Here is a 16576-nt window from a genome sequence, read left to right as displayed (position 1 = left end):
TATCCAGATTCTTAGTGGAGAAGTTAAGTGAGTTATAGGAAGCAATAGACATTGAAACTATACTAAGAGGACATCAATCTTCTCTTATCAAAACTAGATATATCTAACCACAAAATAAAAAATAAAAAATGTAAGAAGGTGAATAGAATTTGAAAAAAAGTTGGATATTATAGACTTCTGGTGAAAACTGAATGGGGATAGAAAAAAATAAACCTTTTTTCTCAGTGGTACATGACACCTACACAAAAATTGATGATGTATTAGAGCATAAAAACCAGCAGAAAGGTAGGAAAATGAAATTCATTCTTATGTGCATTTAATTTAAATGCATATGTATAATAAAAGGCTACAAAAAGATAGATGAAATATTATTTGAAAACTAAATAACCTAATCCTAAAGAATAAGTCAAACAACAAATCATAGATACAATCAATAATTTCATCAAAGAGAATTACAATAGTGAGACAGCATTCCAAAATTTATGGGATGTAGCCAAAGCAGTACTTAGGGGAAAATTTTATGTCCAAATGCTTACATGAATAGAGAAAGAGCAAATCAGTGAATTGGGCATGCAATTTAAAATGATAGAAAAAGAACAAATTAAAAATCTTCAATTAAATAACAAATTAGAAATTCTGAAAATCAAAGGAGATGTAAATAAAATTGAAAATAACGTAATTGTTGAACTAATAAATAAAATTAATTGCTGGTTTTGTTAAATAGATAAACTTTTAGTAAATTTGATTTTTAAAAAGAAAACCAAATTACCAGCATCAAAAATGAAAAGAGTAAATTTATCATCAATGAAGAGGATATTAAAACAATAATTAGGAGCTATTTTGCCCAATTGTATGCCAATAAATCTGACAATCTAAATGATACAGATGAATATTTACAAAAATATAAATTGCCCAGATTAGTAGAAGAGGAAATACAATATTTAAATAATCCCATTTTAGAAAAAAGAAATCAAAGAAGCCATCAATGAACTCCCTAAGGAAAAAAACTTTCCAGATCCACATGAATTTATATGGTGTTCTTGTTTAACTTTTTGGAGGTCTTTGGACCAGCCTTCATTTTAGCAGAGTAATCACCATGAAAGCCAGGTGATAAAGTCCTAAAGTGTTTATTGTCTCCTTCACAGTTTGTCTCCCTGCCTGGGGCCCAGGCTGCTTTCTGAAGGCCCTTCAGATGGACCTTAGTCTCAGTGGGGGAAGCAGGAGGACAGGCCAACCTCCAGTCCTCTGTCTTCTCCAAGTCTGTTCCAGTCCCCCTCTAGGTCTGACTCTGACCTCTTAAATACTCTATTACAACTAAATCCATTCATCATAATGAGTATAAGCCAATCATTATATCACTAGGGAACCATTATTTGTTGTAAAGTTAAATCAATCATACTGAACTAGAGAACTATTAATCACCATGCTAAACTAGATAACCATTGTCTCATCAATTCCACTGAGTTAACCTCTTGTTGTAAGAATGCTTGCCTAAGTATATTTCTCCAGAGTTCTGGCCCATTATAGGTTTGCAAGTGAATTCTGTCAAACATTTAAAAAAACAATCAATTCCAATAATATATAAATTATTTGGAAAAATAAGCAAAGAATGACACAAATGTGGGGCTGATACCTAAAGGAGGTAATACAAATAGATTACAACAATTTATCTTGAGGATAATGCCCTCTGACCTGGTGGGATTTATACCAAGAAAGCAGAATAGGTTCAATACTAAGAAAACTATTAGCATAATTGACTATATCAATAACAAAATCAACAAAAATTATATGATTATCTTGATTATCTCAATAGGTGTGGAAAAAACTTTTGACAAAATACAGCATCCATTTCTATTAAAAACATTAAAGAAAATAGAAAGAAATGGGGCTTTCTTTAAAATGATAAATAGTATCTATCTAAAACAGCCAGTAAGCATTCTCTGTAATGGGGATAATCTAGAAACCTTTCCAATAAGATCAGGGGTAAAATAAGGATTCCCATGAGCACAATATCCCATGAGCACAGCATTATACCAGAACTGTTTGCTTTAGCAATAACAAAAGAAAAAGAAATTGAAGGAAATAGATTAGGTAAAAGAGGAAACAAAACTGTCACTTTTTGCAGATAACATAATGGTATATACTTAGAAAATCCTAAATAATCAACTCAAAAACTACTTGAATTAATTAATAACTTTAGTTAGGTTGCAGGGCAAGGTATAAAATAAACCCACATAAATTATCAGCATTTCCATATGTTACAAACAAAGCTCATCAAGAAGAGATAGAAAAATCTCATTTAAAATAACTAGCCAATATAAAATATTTAGGAGTCTGCTTCCCCAGAAAAAGCCAGGAACCATATGAACACTATTACAAAACACTTTTCACATAAAGTCAGATCTAAAAAAAAAAAAAAAAATGGAAAAAACCAGTTGCTCATGGGTAGACTGAGCTAATATTATAAAAAATGACTGTCTATATTAATTTACTTATTTGATGTCATATTAATCAAATTACCAAAAATTATTTTATGGAACTAGAAAAACATCATAGCAAAATTCATGTGGAAGAAAAAAAGGTAAAGAATATCAAGGGAGGGGCAGCTAGGCGGAGCAATGGATAGAGCACCAGCCTTGAAAAGTCAGGAGGACCTGAGTTCAAATTTGATCTCAGATACTTAACACGTCTGAGCTGTGTGACCCTGGGCAAGTCACTTAACCCCAATTGCCTCAGGGAAAAAAAATCAAGGGAATTAATGAAAAAATGTGACCTACTTGTAAATATTTGTATTAAATATTATATAGTAGTAATCTTAAAAACTATTTGATGCTGGTTAAAAAACAGTGGTAGATGAGTGATGTAGATTAGAAACATATGATGGTAAATGATTATAATAATCTATTGTTTGATAAACTGAAAGATTAAAGCTTCTGGCATAAATACTCACTATTTGACAAAAAACGCTGGGGAAAACTGGAAAATAGTATGGTAAAAAGTAGACATAGATTATCATCTCATAGACCATACCAAGATAAAGTCAAAATGGGTATATGATTTAGATATAAAGGATGATACCATAAGCAAAGTAAGAGAGCAGGGAATAACTTACCTGGTAAGATCTATGGAGAAGGGAAGAATTTGTGACCAAATGAGTTAGAGAATATTTTGAAATGGAAAATAGATATTAAATCATACAGTTTTTGCACAAACAAATGCAATTAAGAATAGAGACAAAGCAGAAAAATAGGAAACAATTCTGATAAAGGCCTAATTTCTTAAATATGCAGAGATCTGAATCAAATTTTTAAGAATACAAATAATTCCCAGTTGATAAATGGTAAAAGGATATGAACAGGCAGTTTTCAGATGAAGAAATTAACATTATTATTTAAATATACTCTAAATCACTATTGATTAGAGAAATGTAAATTAAAACATCTCTGAGGTATCACCTCATTTTGGATATTGGATGTATTGGATAACATGACAGAAAAGGAAAATGATAAATGTTAGAGAAGATATGGGAAAACTGGATCACTAATGCATTATTGGTAAAGTTGTGAACTAATTCAACCATTCTGGCAAGCAATTTGGAACTATGTTCAAATGGTCACCAAACTGTGCATACCTTTTAATCCAATAATACCTCACTACTAGGTCTATATCCCAAAGAGATCTTAAAAAAGGGAAAGGACCCATATGTACAAAAATTATTTATAGCAGTTCTTTTTGTGGTGGCAAAGAATTGGAAATTGAGGGAATGCCTATCAGTTGGAGAATGGCTGAACAAGTCGTGCTATATGGATGTGAAAGAATAGTATTGTGCTATCAAAAATGATGAACAGACAGGTTTCAGAAACACCTGGAAAGACATACATGAACTGATACTAAGTGAAGAGAATAAAACTGGGAGAACACCTTACACAGTAATAGTGACACTATGTGATGATCAGCTATGAGTCACTTAACTCTTCTCTGCAATACAATGATCCAAGACAATTCCAAAAGACTTATGATGAAAAATGCTGTCCATATCCAGAGAAAGAACTAGGGAGTTTGAATGCAGATTGAAGTATACTATTATTACTTTTTTATTGTAGGTTTTTACTTTTTATTGTACGTTTTTTTTCCTTTTTTTCCCTCTAGCTTCTTTTACAATATGACTAATGTGGAAATATGTTTATCATGATTGCACATGAACAACTTATATTTGATTTCTTGCCATCTTGGGGAAGAGGGATGGAAGGAAGGAAAGAGGAAAAATGTATGTTAACTATCTTTACATGTAATTAGAAAAAATAAAATACTATTTACTAAATAAATAAATATTAATAAATTAAACATTGAATTATTGAGAGATAATAATGGTGAGAAGAGTATAAAACTGAAAACTAAGGAATCCCTTCACTAATGCTCACCATGATTGTGGATTAGTTGAATTAGATGATCCCAAAATTTTCTTCTAATCCTTCATTTTGGTTTCTCTGCTTCAATTCTGTCTTTACTGTATTGAATTTTAGACCAGAGTCATTAAAGTGATGTGTTCAAGGCTCAGGCCAGACTTGCACTCCCTATTGTATTCCAACAACAAATTCTGTAATTCCATAATCAAGCATAAACTCTTCTGCTATATACATATATATATATATATATATATATATATATATATATATATACATATACATAAACGTAGGAAGAATCAGGTTGTGACATATATATATATATATATATATGTGTGTGTGTGTGTATATTCCTAACCTCTTCTACATTATCACCCTTCATGCATTCTATGGTTCAGCCATACTGTGCTGCTTTCTGACCCTTATGCATGCTGCTCCATTTCCCATGTCCAGGCCTTCACGCTCTTTCCCATGCTCGTAGTGAGCTCCTCCTCGGTTCTGCTTCTTAGAATCCCTGGCTTCCTTCAAAATTCAGCTTAGAGGCCAGCTTCTCTTTGGAAGTCTGAAAATGTCTTGTGTGCAGAAAGGAAAGGAATGCTTTTTGAAGAACTGGTTGGGTGAGATGGCTTCTGAAGACACTTCTATGCAATTTGGCAATTCTCTGCTTCAGTCCAGTTTTCCCAAAAGGCCTTCTCTGAGTTCCCAAAAGCAGTGGGGAGCAGGACAGCCTTTCAAGCCCATATTTTTTTTTCTGTATTCTTGTGCTCTTCCCATACCCTTTGCCTCCTTGCCCTCCTTACAATGGTAGGGCATATAACTTCTGGCTAAGAGCGTCACGGTACATTAAGTGTTCCCAATTTCAGTGTTTCATAATTGTTATCATTTCCAAAGTACCCTGAAATCAACTCATCTCCTTCAGCTGGTGGAGCATGGTGTTCCACTCCCTGGCCCACAAGTAATAGGGATCTTTTGTCTTGGATATGTCTCTTGTCCCATGTACGCCTAGGACAGTGTGTACTGCCTGCTCGGTGAGGAGGGTGTCAGGATGATGCAATCACTCTCCAGCTGGCAGATCAGAACAGTTTGCAAAGGTCCTCTCACAGGTTCCTCCCCTTCTCTCCCTTCGCACTTTTAGGGGAAGAGTTTCCCCACTCATTTCCCCCTTTTGCCCCTAATGCTTAGCATGAGAGCCAGACTCAAAGTAGCCTTTCATGTGTGTGTTTCCCTATACCAGTTCCATATGTTAATGGAAGCCCATCCTTTTCTCAGTCTAACATTCAGTGTTCTAAGGTTTTATTTTTTAAACTCATGGTCTATAAACTCATATTCTGATAACTGAATTTGTAGGAATAGATGGTGGTAGATTAATATATGACTCCTTTTAGGTAACATTTATACCTTAGAAAGTCTTCTACTGTTCTCAAAAGGGAGGAAGAGGAACCAGCTTTCTCTATGGTTCTACAGCTCTAACAGAGTTAGGAGCAGTGGCTGGAAGTGACACAGAGGCAGTTTTGGATTCCACAAAAGAGAAAGCTTCCTCACAATTAAGGCTGACAAAAAGTGGGATATGCTGCCCCTAAAAGTAATGAGGTGCCTGTTTGGGACTTTATATGTAGAGGCTGACTGACATGTCAGAACGATCAAAGAGGAGATTCCTCTTCATATATGGGTTGGGCTAGATAAATCCTGAGATCCTTCCCAATGCACAGTCTGTACTAAAAACAAACCCCAAAGAATGGCTGTAATGCTGGGAATTTGGAGTACCAATTTAATGCAGCAAATATTTGTATAGTATCTTCTCTATGCTGAGCACAGTGCTAGGTGCCAGAATGAAAGAGTTTAAATAAGACACAGGAACCCTTCTTCTATGAAATGTAAAGTTTAATAGGAGAACAGAACATAGATAACTAAACAGTACAGTTTCTGTTTAAATGTATCAGAATTGCTGAATATAGTGCTATAGGGAGAGGAAAGTGCCGGTCAGGAATAAAGTTATCACTGGTAACAAAGAGTGGGGATGATTTCATAGAATTAGCAACATTTATGTTGGGTTTGGAATGACATTTGGGATAGAGAGTTGTGTGATATAAAGCATGGAGGCAGGACTGCACAGGGTATGTTCAGAGGGAAACAAAGAAGTTTAATATGATTGGAGCATAGATTACAAGGCGGGTATAAACGTAGTCTGTGTTAGTTTGTGGAGGGCCTTAAATGCCAGACGAAAAAGTTTGAATTTTCTCAGGAGTTAGTTTTCATTGTTCAGTTGCTTTTAATGTCTCACTCTTTTTGACCCTGTTTGGAGTTTCCTTGGCATAAATACTGGATGGTTTGCCATTTCTTTCTCTGGCTCATTTTACAGATGAGGAAACTGAGGTAAACAGGGTTAAGTGCTTTTCTCAGAGTTATCCAGCTAAGAAGTGTTTGATGCATAAGAAGATGAATCTTTCTGGCTCCAGACCTGATGCTTCATGCACTGTGGTGTCCCCTAGTTATTCCAGGGGTTAGTATAGAGCTACTAGCATTTTGTGAGCAGAGGAGGGACTGTGATCAGATCTATGGAAATGACTTTATCTACTCTATACATATTTTAGGGCAAGATTAATCATTTATTTACATGTTATCTCCTCCCCTAGAATGTAAACCCCTGGAACAACTGTCTGAAAAGCAAACAACTTTAAAAGTCCTGAAAGCCCTAATTAATTCAGTGACCAATCATGATTCCAGAGGGCATGTGATGAAGCAGATTACCTCCTTCCTGACAGAGATGGGTGGGCTCAGGGGCCAAAAAGAGTCAGAGAAGTTTGAAAGTGGCCAATATCGTTTCTTGACTCTGCATATTAGTCATAAGAAGTTTTTCTTTTTCTTTTTTCTAGAAGTGGTAGTGGTGGTGGGTGTGTGTAATATAGGTATATGTCTGTATATGTATATATATGTGTATATAAAATATACACATAAACACACACAAATGTATATGTGTATATGTATATTGGAGGGGTAAGAAAGAAAGAGAAAATGACATGGAAAAAGACTTATTAAATCCAAGAGTCTTGATTGACAGAGGAATTTGGAATAAAGCAATGAAGGGGCAGATATTAGAGGCCAGGGAATTTTTTGGAGCCTCTTAATCTTCATTGGGTAGATAGTATGTATGTATGTATGTATGTATGTATGTATCCATCTATCTATCTAGCTATCTTTGTAGTTGTTCATCTATCTATCTAGCTAATCTTTGTGGTTGTTCATCTATCAGTCTATCTATTTCTAATTGTTCATCTGTCTGTCTATCTTTGTCGTTGTTCATTTATCTCTATCTATCCAGCTGTCTTTGTTGTTGTTCATTTATATATCTATCATCTATCTGTCTATCTTTCTGTTCCTCTACCTGTCTGTTTATCTGTCTTTGTAATTGTTCATCTATCTACTTATATCTGTCTGTCTATCGAGCTATTTATCTATCCACTCACATATACATACATGTATACAGTTTGTGTATATATATTCATATCAAAGATTGACTGGAGTACATGGCTGTGCTGAAAGAAGATATGAGGGACTGGAACAGGTGCATGCCCACAAAAAGGTCCCTGGGAGGCTTGAGAAGAAGCCATATATAAAAATATAGAGAGAGACATTTCAGGGAAGGATAACATATCTGTAAATTCATAGGATGAGGCAGAGCAGAGTGGGGATTCCAGACAGCAAAGCTTCTTTCCTGTCCTAAGGAAGTATTTAGGAACTGCTAAGCAAATTAAACTGTTCAGACAAAGGTGATCATGTCAAGAAAAATAGCAACAAAAGGCACTGGTTCTCAGATCAGTGCAATCTTGACCAGAGGGTTTGCTGTGCAACATAACTCCTCTCAGTAGGAAGGTGGTGGACTGTTAGTGAGGCGTGCGTGGTCAGCCACAACCAATGAGTTGCCTCCTTGTTCTTGGTTGAGCTTCTTTGTTAAAGGAGGATTTGAGGGAAATCACTGGGAGTTTGCAGTTATGAAAAAAGTGAAAAGTATATCGGTGAATCATTTATTAAAAAACAAATGAAATGGTACATTGCTTGAAGGTCAGAGGCTTTTCTTGTTCTTCTCTAAGGGAAGATGGAAAAGGGTACAATCTAATCCAAACAAGTTTAAGTTCTAGCTCTATCCCTTCCCAAATGTGAGAGGCAGTGCGATTCCTTGGCTGCAGCATGGAAACAGGTTTTTGCCTGGGGCTGGGGTGGCAGATAGAAAGATGTCACTCACCAAACAGTAGAGCCTGCACCTGAAGCTGTCTTCCGATGCTGAATCCAGTGTTCTTCAAATCATCCCCGTGCTGCCTGAGAAAGTTGAGTATCATGATGAAGATTTTGAAAATTTGATCTGATTTTCTAATTGATCTACTTTATCTTCTCAGAGCAATGTCCATACTATTCCTCATTCATCCTCAGTGAGCAGGGGAATCTAATTGATTCCACATATTGTCTACCCTTCTTTCTGTTCCCTTATCCCTTCACCATAACTTTTCTGAAAAAGTTAGGTTTTGTGTGAACTATACCTCTGTGCTTCTCTTGTCAGCCTTCCCTCCCCTCATAGTGGGGGGAAGACAGAGCTCAGTGGACTTTTAGATTGAGTCAGGGAGCAAAAAAGATTTGTTAAATGTTTTCTCTGTCCCAGGCACTGTGCTAAGTGCTGAAGATACAAGGAAGAGCAAAAAGAGGTTGCCTGATGTGAAGGAATTTAGATTCTAATGGGGAGAGACAGCATGCAGAAATGGATGTGTAGATAAGATAAGTGCTCTATCAAAGAGATAAAGAGGAGGAACCCCAGTGTCTAGGATTCTCTACAAGTGATGGTTCCTACCTAGAAGTGATAGGACTTTTAAGAGGCAATTGAGAAATCACATGTATAATGTGTGTAAGACAGCCCTCATGCTCCATCCACAATGTCAGCTATCACCTACATATTAATCCAGACACCCCAAAGCGCTGGTACTAAGCAGTCACATCTGCCTTCATAACATTCATACTTCTCATGGATCAGTCCAGTGGGCTTCAGATTCAGTGCTGAGGGCAAGGATTACACTTTATACTTCCATATTGGTATTTAATTTTCAGTCTCAAGTCAAATGAAGTATGCCCCAAACTAACCTTAATCTTAAGTGGGAGACCTTGAGTATTGCTCAGGCTTTTAAAGACATGGCTCAAAAGCACTTCATTTTCCCAGGAGAACACCATGTTCTGTTTCCTAAGACTTATGTTCTCTTCAGAGAACTGAGCCCAAAACTTTATGTCCTATATTTGGGACAGAATGAAAATTCTAAACTCCAGTTCCTGCCACCCACACGGTTTGCCCCAGGCAGGATGGGAAAGCAAGTGACATTTATTTTGCAGCTACTCTGCCTCCCCATTTCTGGGCCCTAGATCACAGCCGACCCTGTCAGTGCTATGTTGCTAAACCTACCCATGCTGCAGCCCTTTTTTTCTTTTTTCCAAAGTCTTCAAAGCTATTTGTTGAGCATTTTTATTCTTTCCTTCTTGATTCTCTTTTTTATAAAGCTTTTTATTTACAAAACATATGCATGGGTAATTTTTCAACACTGACCCTTGCAAAGCCTTCTGTTCCAAATTATCCCTTCCTTCCCCCCACTCCCTCCCGCAGATGGCAGGGCAGGTAGTTCAATGCATGTTAAATGTGTTAAGTATATGTTAAATCCAATATATGTATACAGATTGATACAATTATCTTGCTGCACAAGAAAAATCAGATCAATAAGGAAAAAAAACTGGGAAAGGAAACAAAAAGCAGGCAAACAACAACAGAGAGTGAGGATGCTATGTTGTGGTCCACACTCAGTTCCCACAGTTCTCTCTCTCTGGGTGTAAATGGCTCTCTTCATCACTGAACAATTGGAATTGGTTTGAATCATCTCACTGTTGAAGAGAGCCACATCCATCAAAATTGATCACGTTTAGTCTTGTTGTTGCCGTGTATAATGATCTCCTGGTTCTGTTCATTTCACTCAGGATCAGTTCTTTTAAGTCTCTCCAGGCCTCTCTGAAACCATCCTGCTGGTCATTTCTTACAGAACAATAATATACCATAACATTCATATACCATAATTTATTCAGCCATTCCCCAATTGATGGGGATCTGCTCAGTTTCCTGTTCCTTGCCAGTACAAAAATGTCACAAACATTCGTGCACATGCAGGTCCCTTTCCTGCCTTTAAGATCTTTTTGGGATATAAGCCCAGTAGAAACACTGCTGAATTAAAAGGTATGCACAATTTGATAACTTTTTGAACATAATTCCAAATTTCCAGCCCTTCTTTCATAGGTTCCCAGATCTCAGAGGGGAAAGGGCCTCCAGTATCCCCTGTTTATTCTTTTATTTTTACTTGTTGCTGATGCTAGGCATTTTACTCCCCTCCCTGCTTCTTGTATAGGACTCTCACAACATAATGAGAATTACACTTGGCATTAAATTTAAATTGGACAAGAGAAAGCTAGTTAATCATCATATTAATGATGATAGCTAGCATTTAAATAGCACTTTAAATTTTGTGAAATGATTTACTAGTATTATTTCACGTGATTATCAAAATGTCCCTGGAAGGCAGGTTTTACAGTTGAAAAGACTGAAGCACAAAGCACTTATGTGACTTGCAGGGCTAATTAGAGGGATGAGATTTGAACTCAGGTCTGCCTTACTCCAATTCACCTGGTCCACCTAGCTACCTGAAATGCTACTGTCCTACTTCAAAGAGTAACACATTTTCCAGGAAACTCCCAGAAATATGGGTCAGAAGGGCTAGAATATTTCTTATATTTGGTAGGAGCTGTCCACATAATGAAGCCCAGGCTACCAGATTGGCCCTAGATTTGGAGTGTGTGTGTGTTGTTTGTGTGAATATGATCTTGGATTGTCAAAGACTAGGTTGGTGGAACATAAACTGACAGAGCTATAACCAGGGCTTTGTTACAGGGCACAAGAATTTAGACAGTTGTTACTAGCAATTAGCAATTAGTTACTAGCATTTAGCAGCATTATTTTCCCCAAGTAGCATACAAACAGCTGAGCTTAGTATCTAGCTAGTCAGAATAGGAATAAAAAAGGGGGGCTTGTGATTTCATTGATATAGAAAGTTCTGGGCTGAAGAAACTCCACTCATCTCTTAGAGGTGGCAAGATAGTGCAGTAGATAGTGTGCCAGTCTTGGAGACAGGAGGACTAGAGTTCAATTCTGACATAAGATATTTCCTAGATGTGTAATGTTGGGAATTTCTACCTGCCTCAAGTTCTCTAACTAAAAATGGGGGTAATAGAACTTACCTCCCAGGGTTGTTGTGAAAATGAAATGAAATAATATTTATAAAGTCCCTAACACAGTGACCAACACACACACACACACACACACACACACACACACACACACACATAATATAGTAGGTGCTTGATAAATGCCTATTTCTTTTTTTCTCCCAATTCACATGAGCCGCCTTCTCTGAAATTTATAAATTTGAGGAGCTGCCTGTCTCCCTTGAGAGGTTAGGATACTCACCTAGGGTTATTTGGCCAGCATGTTTCAGTGGCAAGACTTGATTCTAAAGCCAACTCTCTCTCCACTACACTAAACTGCTTCTCAAGACAAATTAAATAAAATGGAAAGCTACCAGATGATCCCTCTTGCCTCCCTAAACATATCTCCCAGTGTACTCCCTCCTGGTCCTCTGTCTAGGGGTATCTCTGCCCACCCTCACAACTATATTTGTCTTACAAAGTAGATGGCTATAAGGGGATGTTTCATATTGTGGCCTGACATCTTCTGTCAAACTTGCTCTAGGCCACCCATATTGCTCTTTAAAAAAAAAAAAAAACCAACTTTTTTTTTTATTTTCAAAAAATATATATAGTTTTTAACATTCACCCTTACAAAATCTTGTATTCCAAATTTTTCTTCCTCATTTCTTCTACCCTTTCCCTAGACAGCAAGTTATTCAACGTATTTTAAACATGTGCAATTATCCTTTACATATTTCTACATTTATCATGCTGCACATGGATGAGATCCGACATTGAAACCAGGAAGGCCTGGATTCAAATTCTGCCACTGACCTGTATTGGCTTTTTAACTCTGGGCAAATCCCCTTACTGCATTCTGTGCTCTAAGCAACTTGCTAAGAGTGGGACAAAGTGTGCTGACTTGCACTTGCAGAGGCAGCTCCCTTTCTAGAAGGGTTCTTTGCCTGGGAATTACTGGGTCCTATCCTTGGACTTCTCCTCTTTCCTGATAGTTTCCCTGGTGATCTCTTCCCCTGACCCCCTCCTTGTAACTCTTGACAGCAAAGCAGGATCTTGCATCCATTGCCCTCCCCTTGCTCCTGCTCCCTGCAATTTGTCCCAGTTCATCTTTCTATTAGCTTTGTGAAGTCTGCTGATTTTGTTCATTGTCACTTCATCCATTGTCCATCTTCCCATGAATCCCTGGATTCCTTATATTCACCATTTTCTAAGGCATAGTAGTTAGACTTCACCCATTTTGGGTGGTTTCTAAGGGTTAAGAGAAGGATTGGTCCTTGGATCTTCCAGGGACCTCTAGGAGGAGAAATGGATCTCAGAATACACCCCCTCCCCAGGTACCTAAAACAAGAAACCCAACAGCCTCACACACAGAAAATCTTTGAGTGCAGCCAGATAGGGGAATTCAGTCCATTCAACAAAAATATACTAAATGCCTACTGTTTGCCAGACACTTTTATGGTGCTAGTGGGGTGCAAATGTTCAGGGAGGACCAACAGCTCTGGCATAAGAGCTTACTGAACACTTTTCAGGGCTGCTCATCCACCTTTGGTGTCCATCTGCCAGTCAACTCTCCCCAGTGGCTCCCAGAAGCTGTAGCATTTTTGGCAGCCATAGCCCGGTAGAACCTCATGGCAGACAGGCCATACCAGGTTTAGCATAACAGCTGGTCCTTTGGTGAGTTAGGAGGGTGCCTACCCCAAGCATGTGAAGACTTCCCTCTCTGGAATGGGCAAATGAGAACAATCTATTCCAGGGGCCCTGATGGCGGCTGAAGCAGCAACTGTGGAACTCCAGGAGGTTAATCAGACATCAAAGATGCCCAAGTTATCCTCTGCCTCCTGGACCATCACAGTCCCACTGACTTTTGTCCTGCCTCTGGACTGTGATAACTCTAAAAGAGGGAATGAGGTTGAGACTTTGTGGAACTCTGCCTCACTTAAATCCAGTTTGCACATGAGCCAAGACTTTATTGCATGATATTCTCTGTTCTCTTCAAAAATGAAGGATGAACAACTAGATGCCAGTAAAAATAATGATGATGATAATAATTATAGTCCACATTCATATAGTGTCTTAAGAATTTCAAAGTGATTTATTATGTCATTTGATCCTCCTCACAAAGGGGAGGTAATTGCTACCATGAGCCCCAATTCACAGTTGAGGAAACTGAGGAAGATAGGTTAAATGACTCTTTCAGGGTCACACAGCTAGTATGTATCTGAAGCTAGATTTGAAATTCCCATTTTCCTGATACCAGGCCCGAAGTCCTATCCAAAGAATCAAGCAGTTCACAAATAAAAACAAACCTTTCCCTGCTCTTGAGGCGTTTGCATACTTTAAGGGAAAGCAACCTATACGCCAGTAAGTTTGAAACATGTATAAAGTAACGGGTAGTGTATATGTGTGGCGAGCACTAACACCTGGGAAGATGAGGAAGGGCCTTGTCTAGGAGGTGATGCTCAGGAAGCCTCACAGGCCATGAGATGTGCAAATTGGAGGAGAGGCAGAATCGCCCTAATGGGAGAGCCGGTGCCAGGCAAACGAATCCTAACCCAATTGTGCCTTTTTGCTCCTCCACAGCTCCTGAGATGACACCTGCATGAGCAAGGCCCACGGGCCCCGAGGCTGCCATGCATGACGCGCTCTTCCTGTCCTTTGGTCCTGAGAGAGAGAGAAAAAGAGGAGTCTCTGGGTGTGAATTTCTGTCTTCAAAAAGGAGACCTGAGCCCTAGGGGAACATGTGATGGTCGCTGACTGCCCTGGGTCCCTTCAAGGGTGATGTTAGAGTGTCTCCTTTCTGGGGTGGGCTGCAGGGGAAGAACAACTCGACCCCATGGCAGAAGGTCATGGCCAGGTTTGGGTCTCTCTTTCTATGCAATTGTTTTTCAAGAGTCCCTCACCCTGTCTTTGCCTCTAAAGTCATCCATTGCCATAAGCTAGATGGGATTCAATCTTGTGACCAATTTCCATCCCATCCAAGGGGGAATCCCCAGGAGAAGGTTCCTGGATTTGAAACTCCCCTCCTCCAACTTCCCAATCCCAGCTTCTTTTTCTCCAAGTTCTGCAGAAATCCACAGAGGGCAGAGATACTCCTGGAGTCTTGATGAAATTCTCCTGGTGACCTGAGGCTCCCCCACCCCTGGGAGGGGGTAAGGAAGAGGAGAGCCTTCTTGCCTAAAAATTGATTTGGTGGGTCTTTACCTCCAGATTTTAAACTCCCATCAGTGCCTGTATTGTTGACTTTGGGCCTGGGTCCTTCCCTTTAGGTCTGGCCTCTCCAGGGAAGGCAGAGAAGGTGAACTGGGATGCTTTTACCTCTGCTGCTATCCCTGACTATGATGCTGTCATGGGCATCTGAAGTCCCTAGGCTCTCAGTTTCAAGTAACATATGAGTTTGAAAAAAAAAAAAAGATTTAGAAGTATAGAAAAAGAGGTCAGGAACAGCCAGATGGAGAAGGGGTGGAGGTGGGAGAGCCCTTTACACCTAGGAAGAATTAGATGAACTAGGACTGGGATTTTGAATTGGTCCAATGCAGTTCCCGGGCTTTGTGCCTTTGAAGGCAGGCCATGTGGAAAGACTCTCTTGGGACCATTTTGGGGCCATTAAATATTCTTGGCTTGATATTTCAAACCCAAAGTTGAAGGACATTTATCAAAGTATAAGAATCTTGACATAATGTAATTGGAGGCTATTGGATTTTGTTTTTGTTTTGTTTTTTCCTTTTTCCTTCAGGGCTACAATGGTTTAATCCCCCAACTCTGTAAATATGAATGAAGATGATTTTAAAAGCATGTATTTATGTCCCTGATTGTAAATGCTCCATTTTTAAAGTTTTCTAACTCGTGTTATTTAATGACTCAACCAAGTGCAGTAAGGTGATGGAGATGGGTCCAGGAGAAGGATCTCATGGAGATAAATCCTCACATGGGCAGGAAAAAAAATGGAATCACAGTTTTAATGTCACAATTTGCACATTTCCACCAATGGAAAACTTTTCTCAGTAGGTAATAAAATGGAAGCCTTACTCTCCTCTCCAAATTAGCTCTCTAGCATGAAAATGGTGGGTTTTTCTTATCCCCATGGTAAAATTTTGACCCTCTCATTGTTCAAATTCACAAAATTTTCCTTCTTTCCTCCTCCAATTCCCAAAGTATTTTTGCTTCCAGGGAAAGGGTTTTGTGGCTGAAAGTCCATGAGTTTCTCCTTCTACCCTAAAAAAAAACAAAACAAATCTATTATTGGGGGTAAGGTTTATTAACTGAGGGGAAATCATTTTTTGCATGTGAAATTTTGCTGGTCATCTTTTAGCACTCTTCTCATGTGATTCCTGATCTGAGTGTCCCAATAATGAAAAAGAAAAAAAAAAAAGAAAAAGTTTTATTTTTTTTAAAGTGGTGTCTCCTGGTCAGTGCTGGTCTTCTGAACATTGAGTCAGATTGCTGAAGACTCTGTTGTTTGTCTGCCATGTGAAGAAAATTAACAATAAAAACAAACAAACAAAAATGAAGTGCATCTATAGGAGAAGCATGTGTGAAGAAGGGTCCTTTTCTCTTGTTCTCCGTTTGCAGTAGTAATTCTGCATTTGGGTGGGAAGTTGGGCTAGCTGGGAGCTTCTGACTCTGAGAGAGGAAGAGAGAGCTCTGGGAGCTGAACCATTGACTTGTTATCCCTTTTGCTGTTCAACATCCACAGCTTTCTTCCTGCTCCCTCTTCCTCCCCCCTGTTGCTCACTATCACTCTCTCCTTCCTTCTCCTCTGTTCTCTTCCTCTCTTATCTGTTTCTATCTTTTCGCCTACCTCTCCCCCCCCCCCCCCCCCCCAAATCAGGAACCACATCTATCTATACCTTTTCAGCATTATAGGACTTTCCAGGAGACCACTAAGCCTGTCTAGG

General features: G+C 38.6%; 1 protein-coding gene across 1 annotated transcript in view; it reads left to right on the top strand.

The window, feature by feature from the left end:
- The window catches only part of PRDM2 (PR/SET domain 2), a 189753-nt gene extending 173568 nt beyond the window's left edge, over positions 1-16185 (top strand). The window contains exon 9 of the mRNA XM_031962828.1: positions 14262-16185. Coding sequence (XP_031818688.1) covers positions 14262-14268 — 7 coding nt within the window. The 3' untranslated portion in view covers positions 14269-16185. The remainder of the gene's footprint in view (positions 1-14261) is intronic.
- Positions 16186-16576: the final 391 nt, after the last annotated feature.

The sequence above is a fragment of the Sarcophilus harrisii genome, chromosome 3 (assembly GCF_902635505.1).
Source record: "Sarcophilus harrisii chromosome 3, mSarHar1.11, whole genome shotgun sequence".
NCBI lineage: Eukaryota > Metazoa > Chordata > Mammalia > Dasyuromorphia > Dasyuridae > Sarcophilus > Sarcophilus harrisii.
This window is presented reverse-complemented; position numbering and strand designations above follow the sequence as displayed.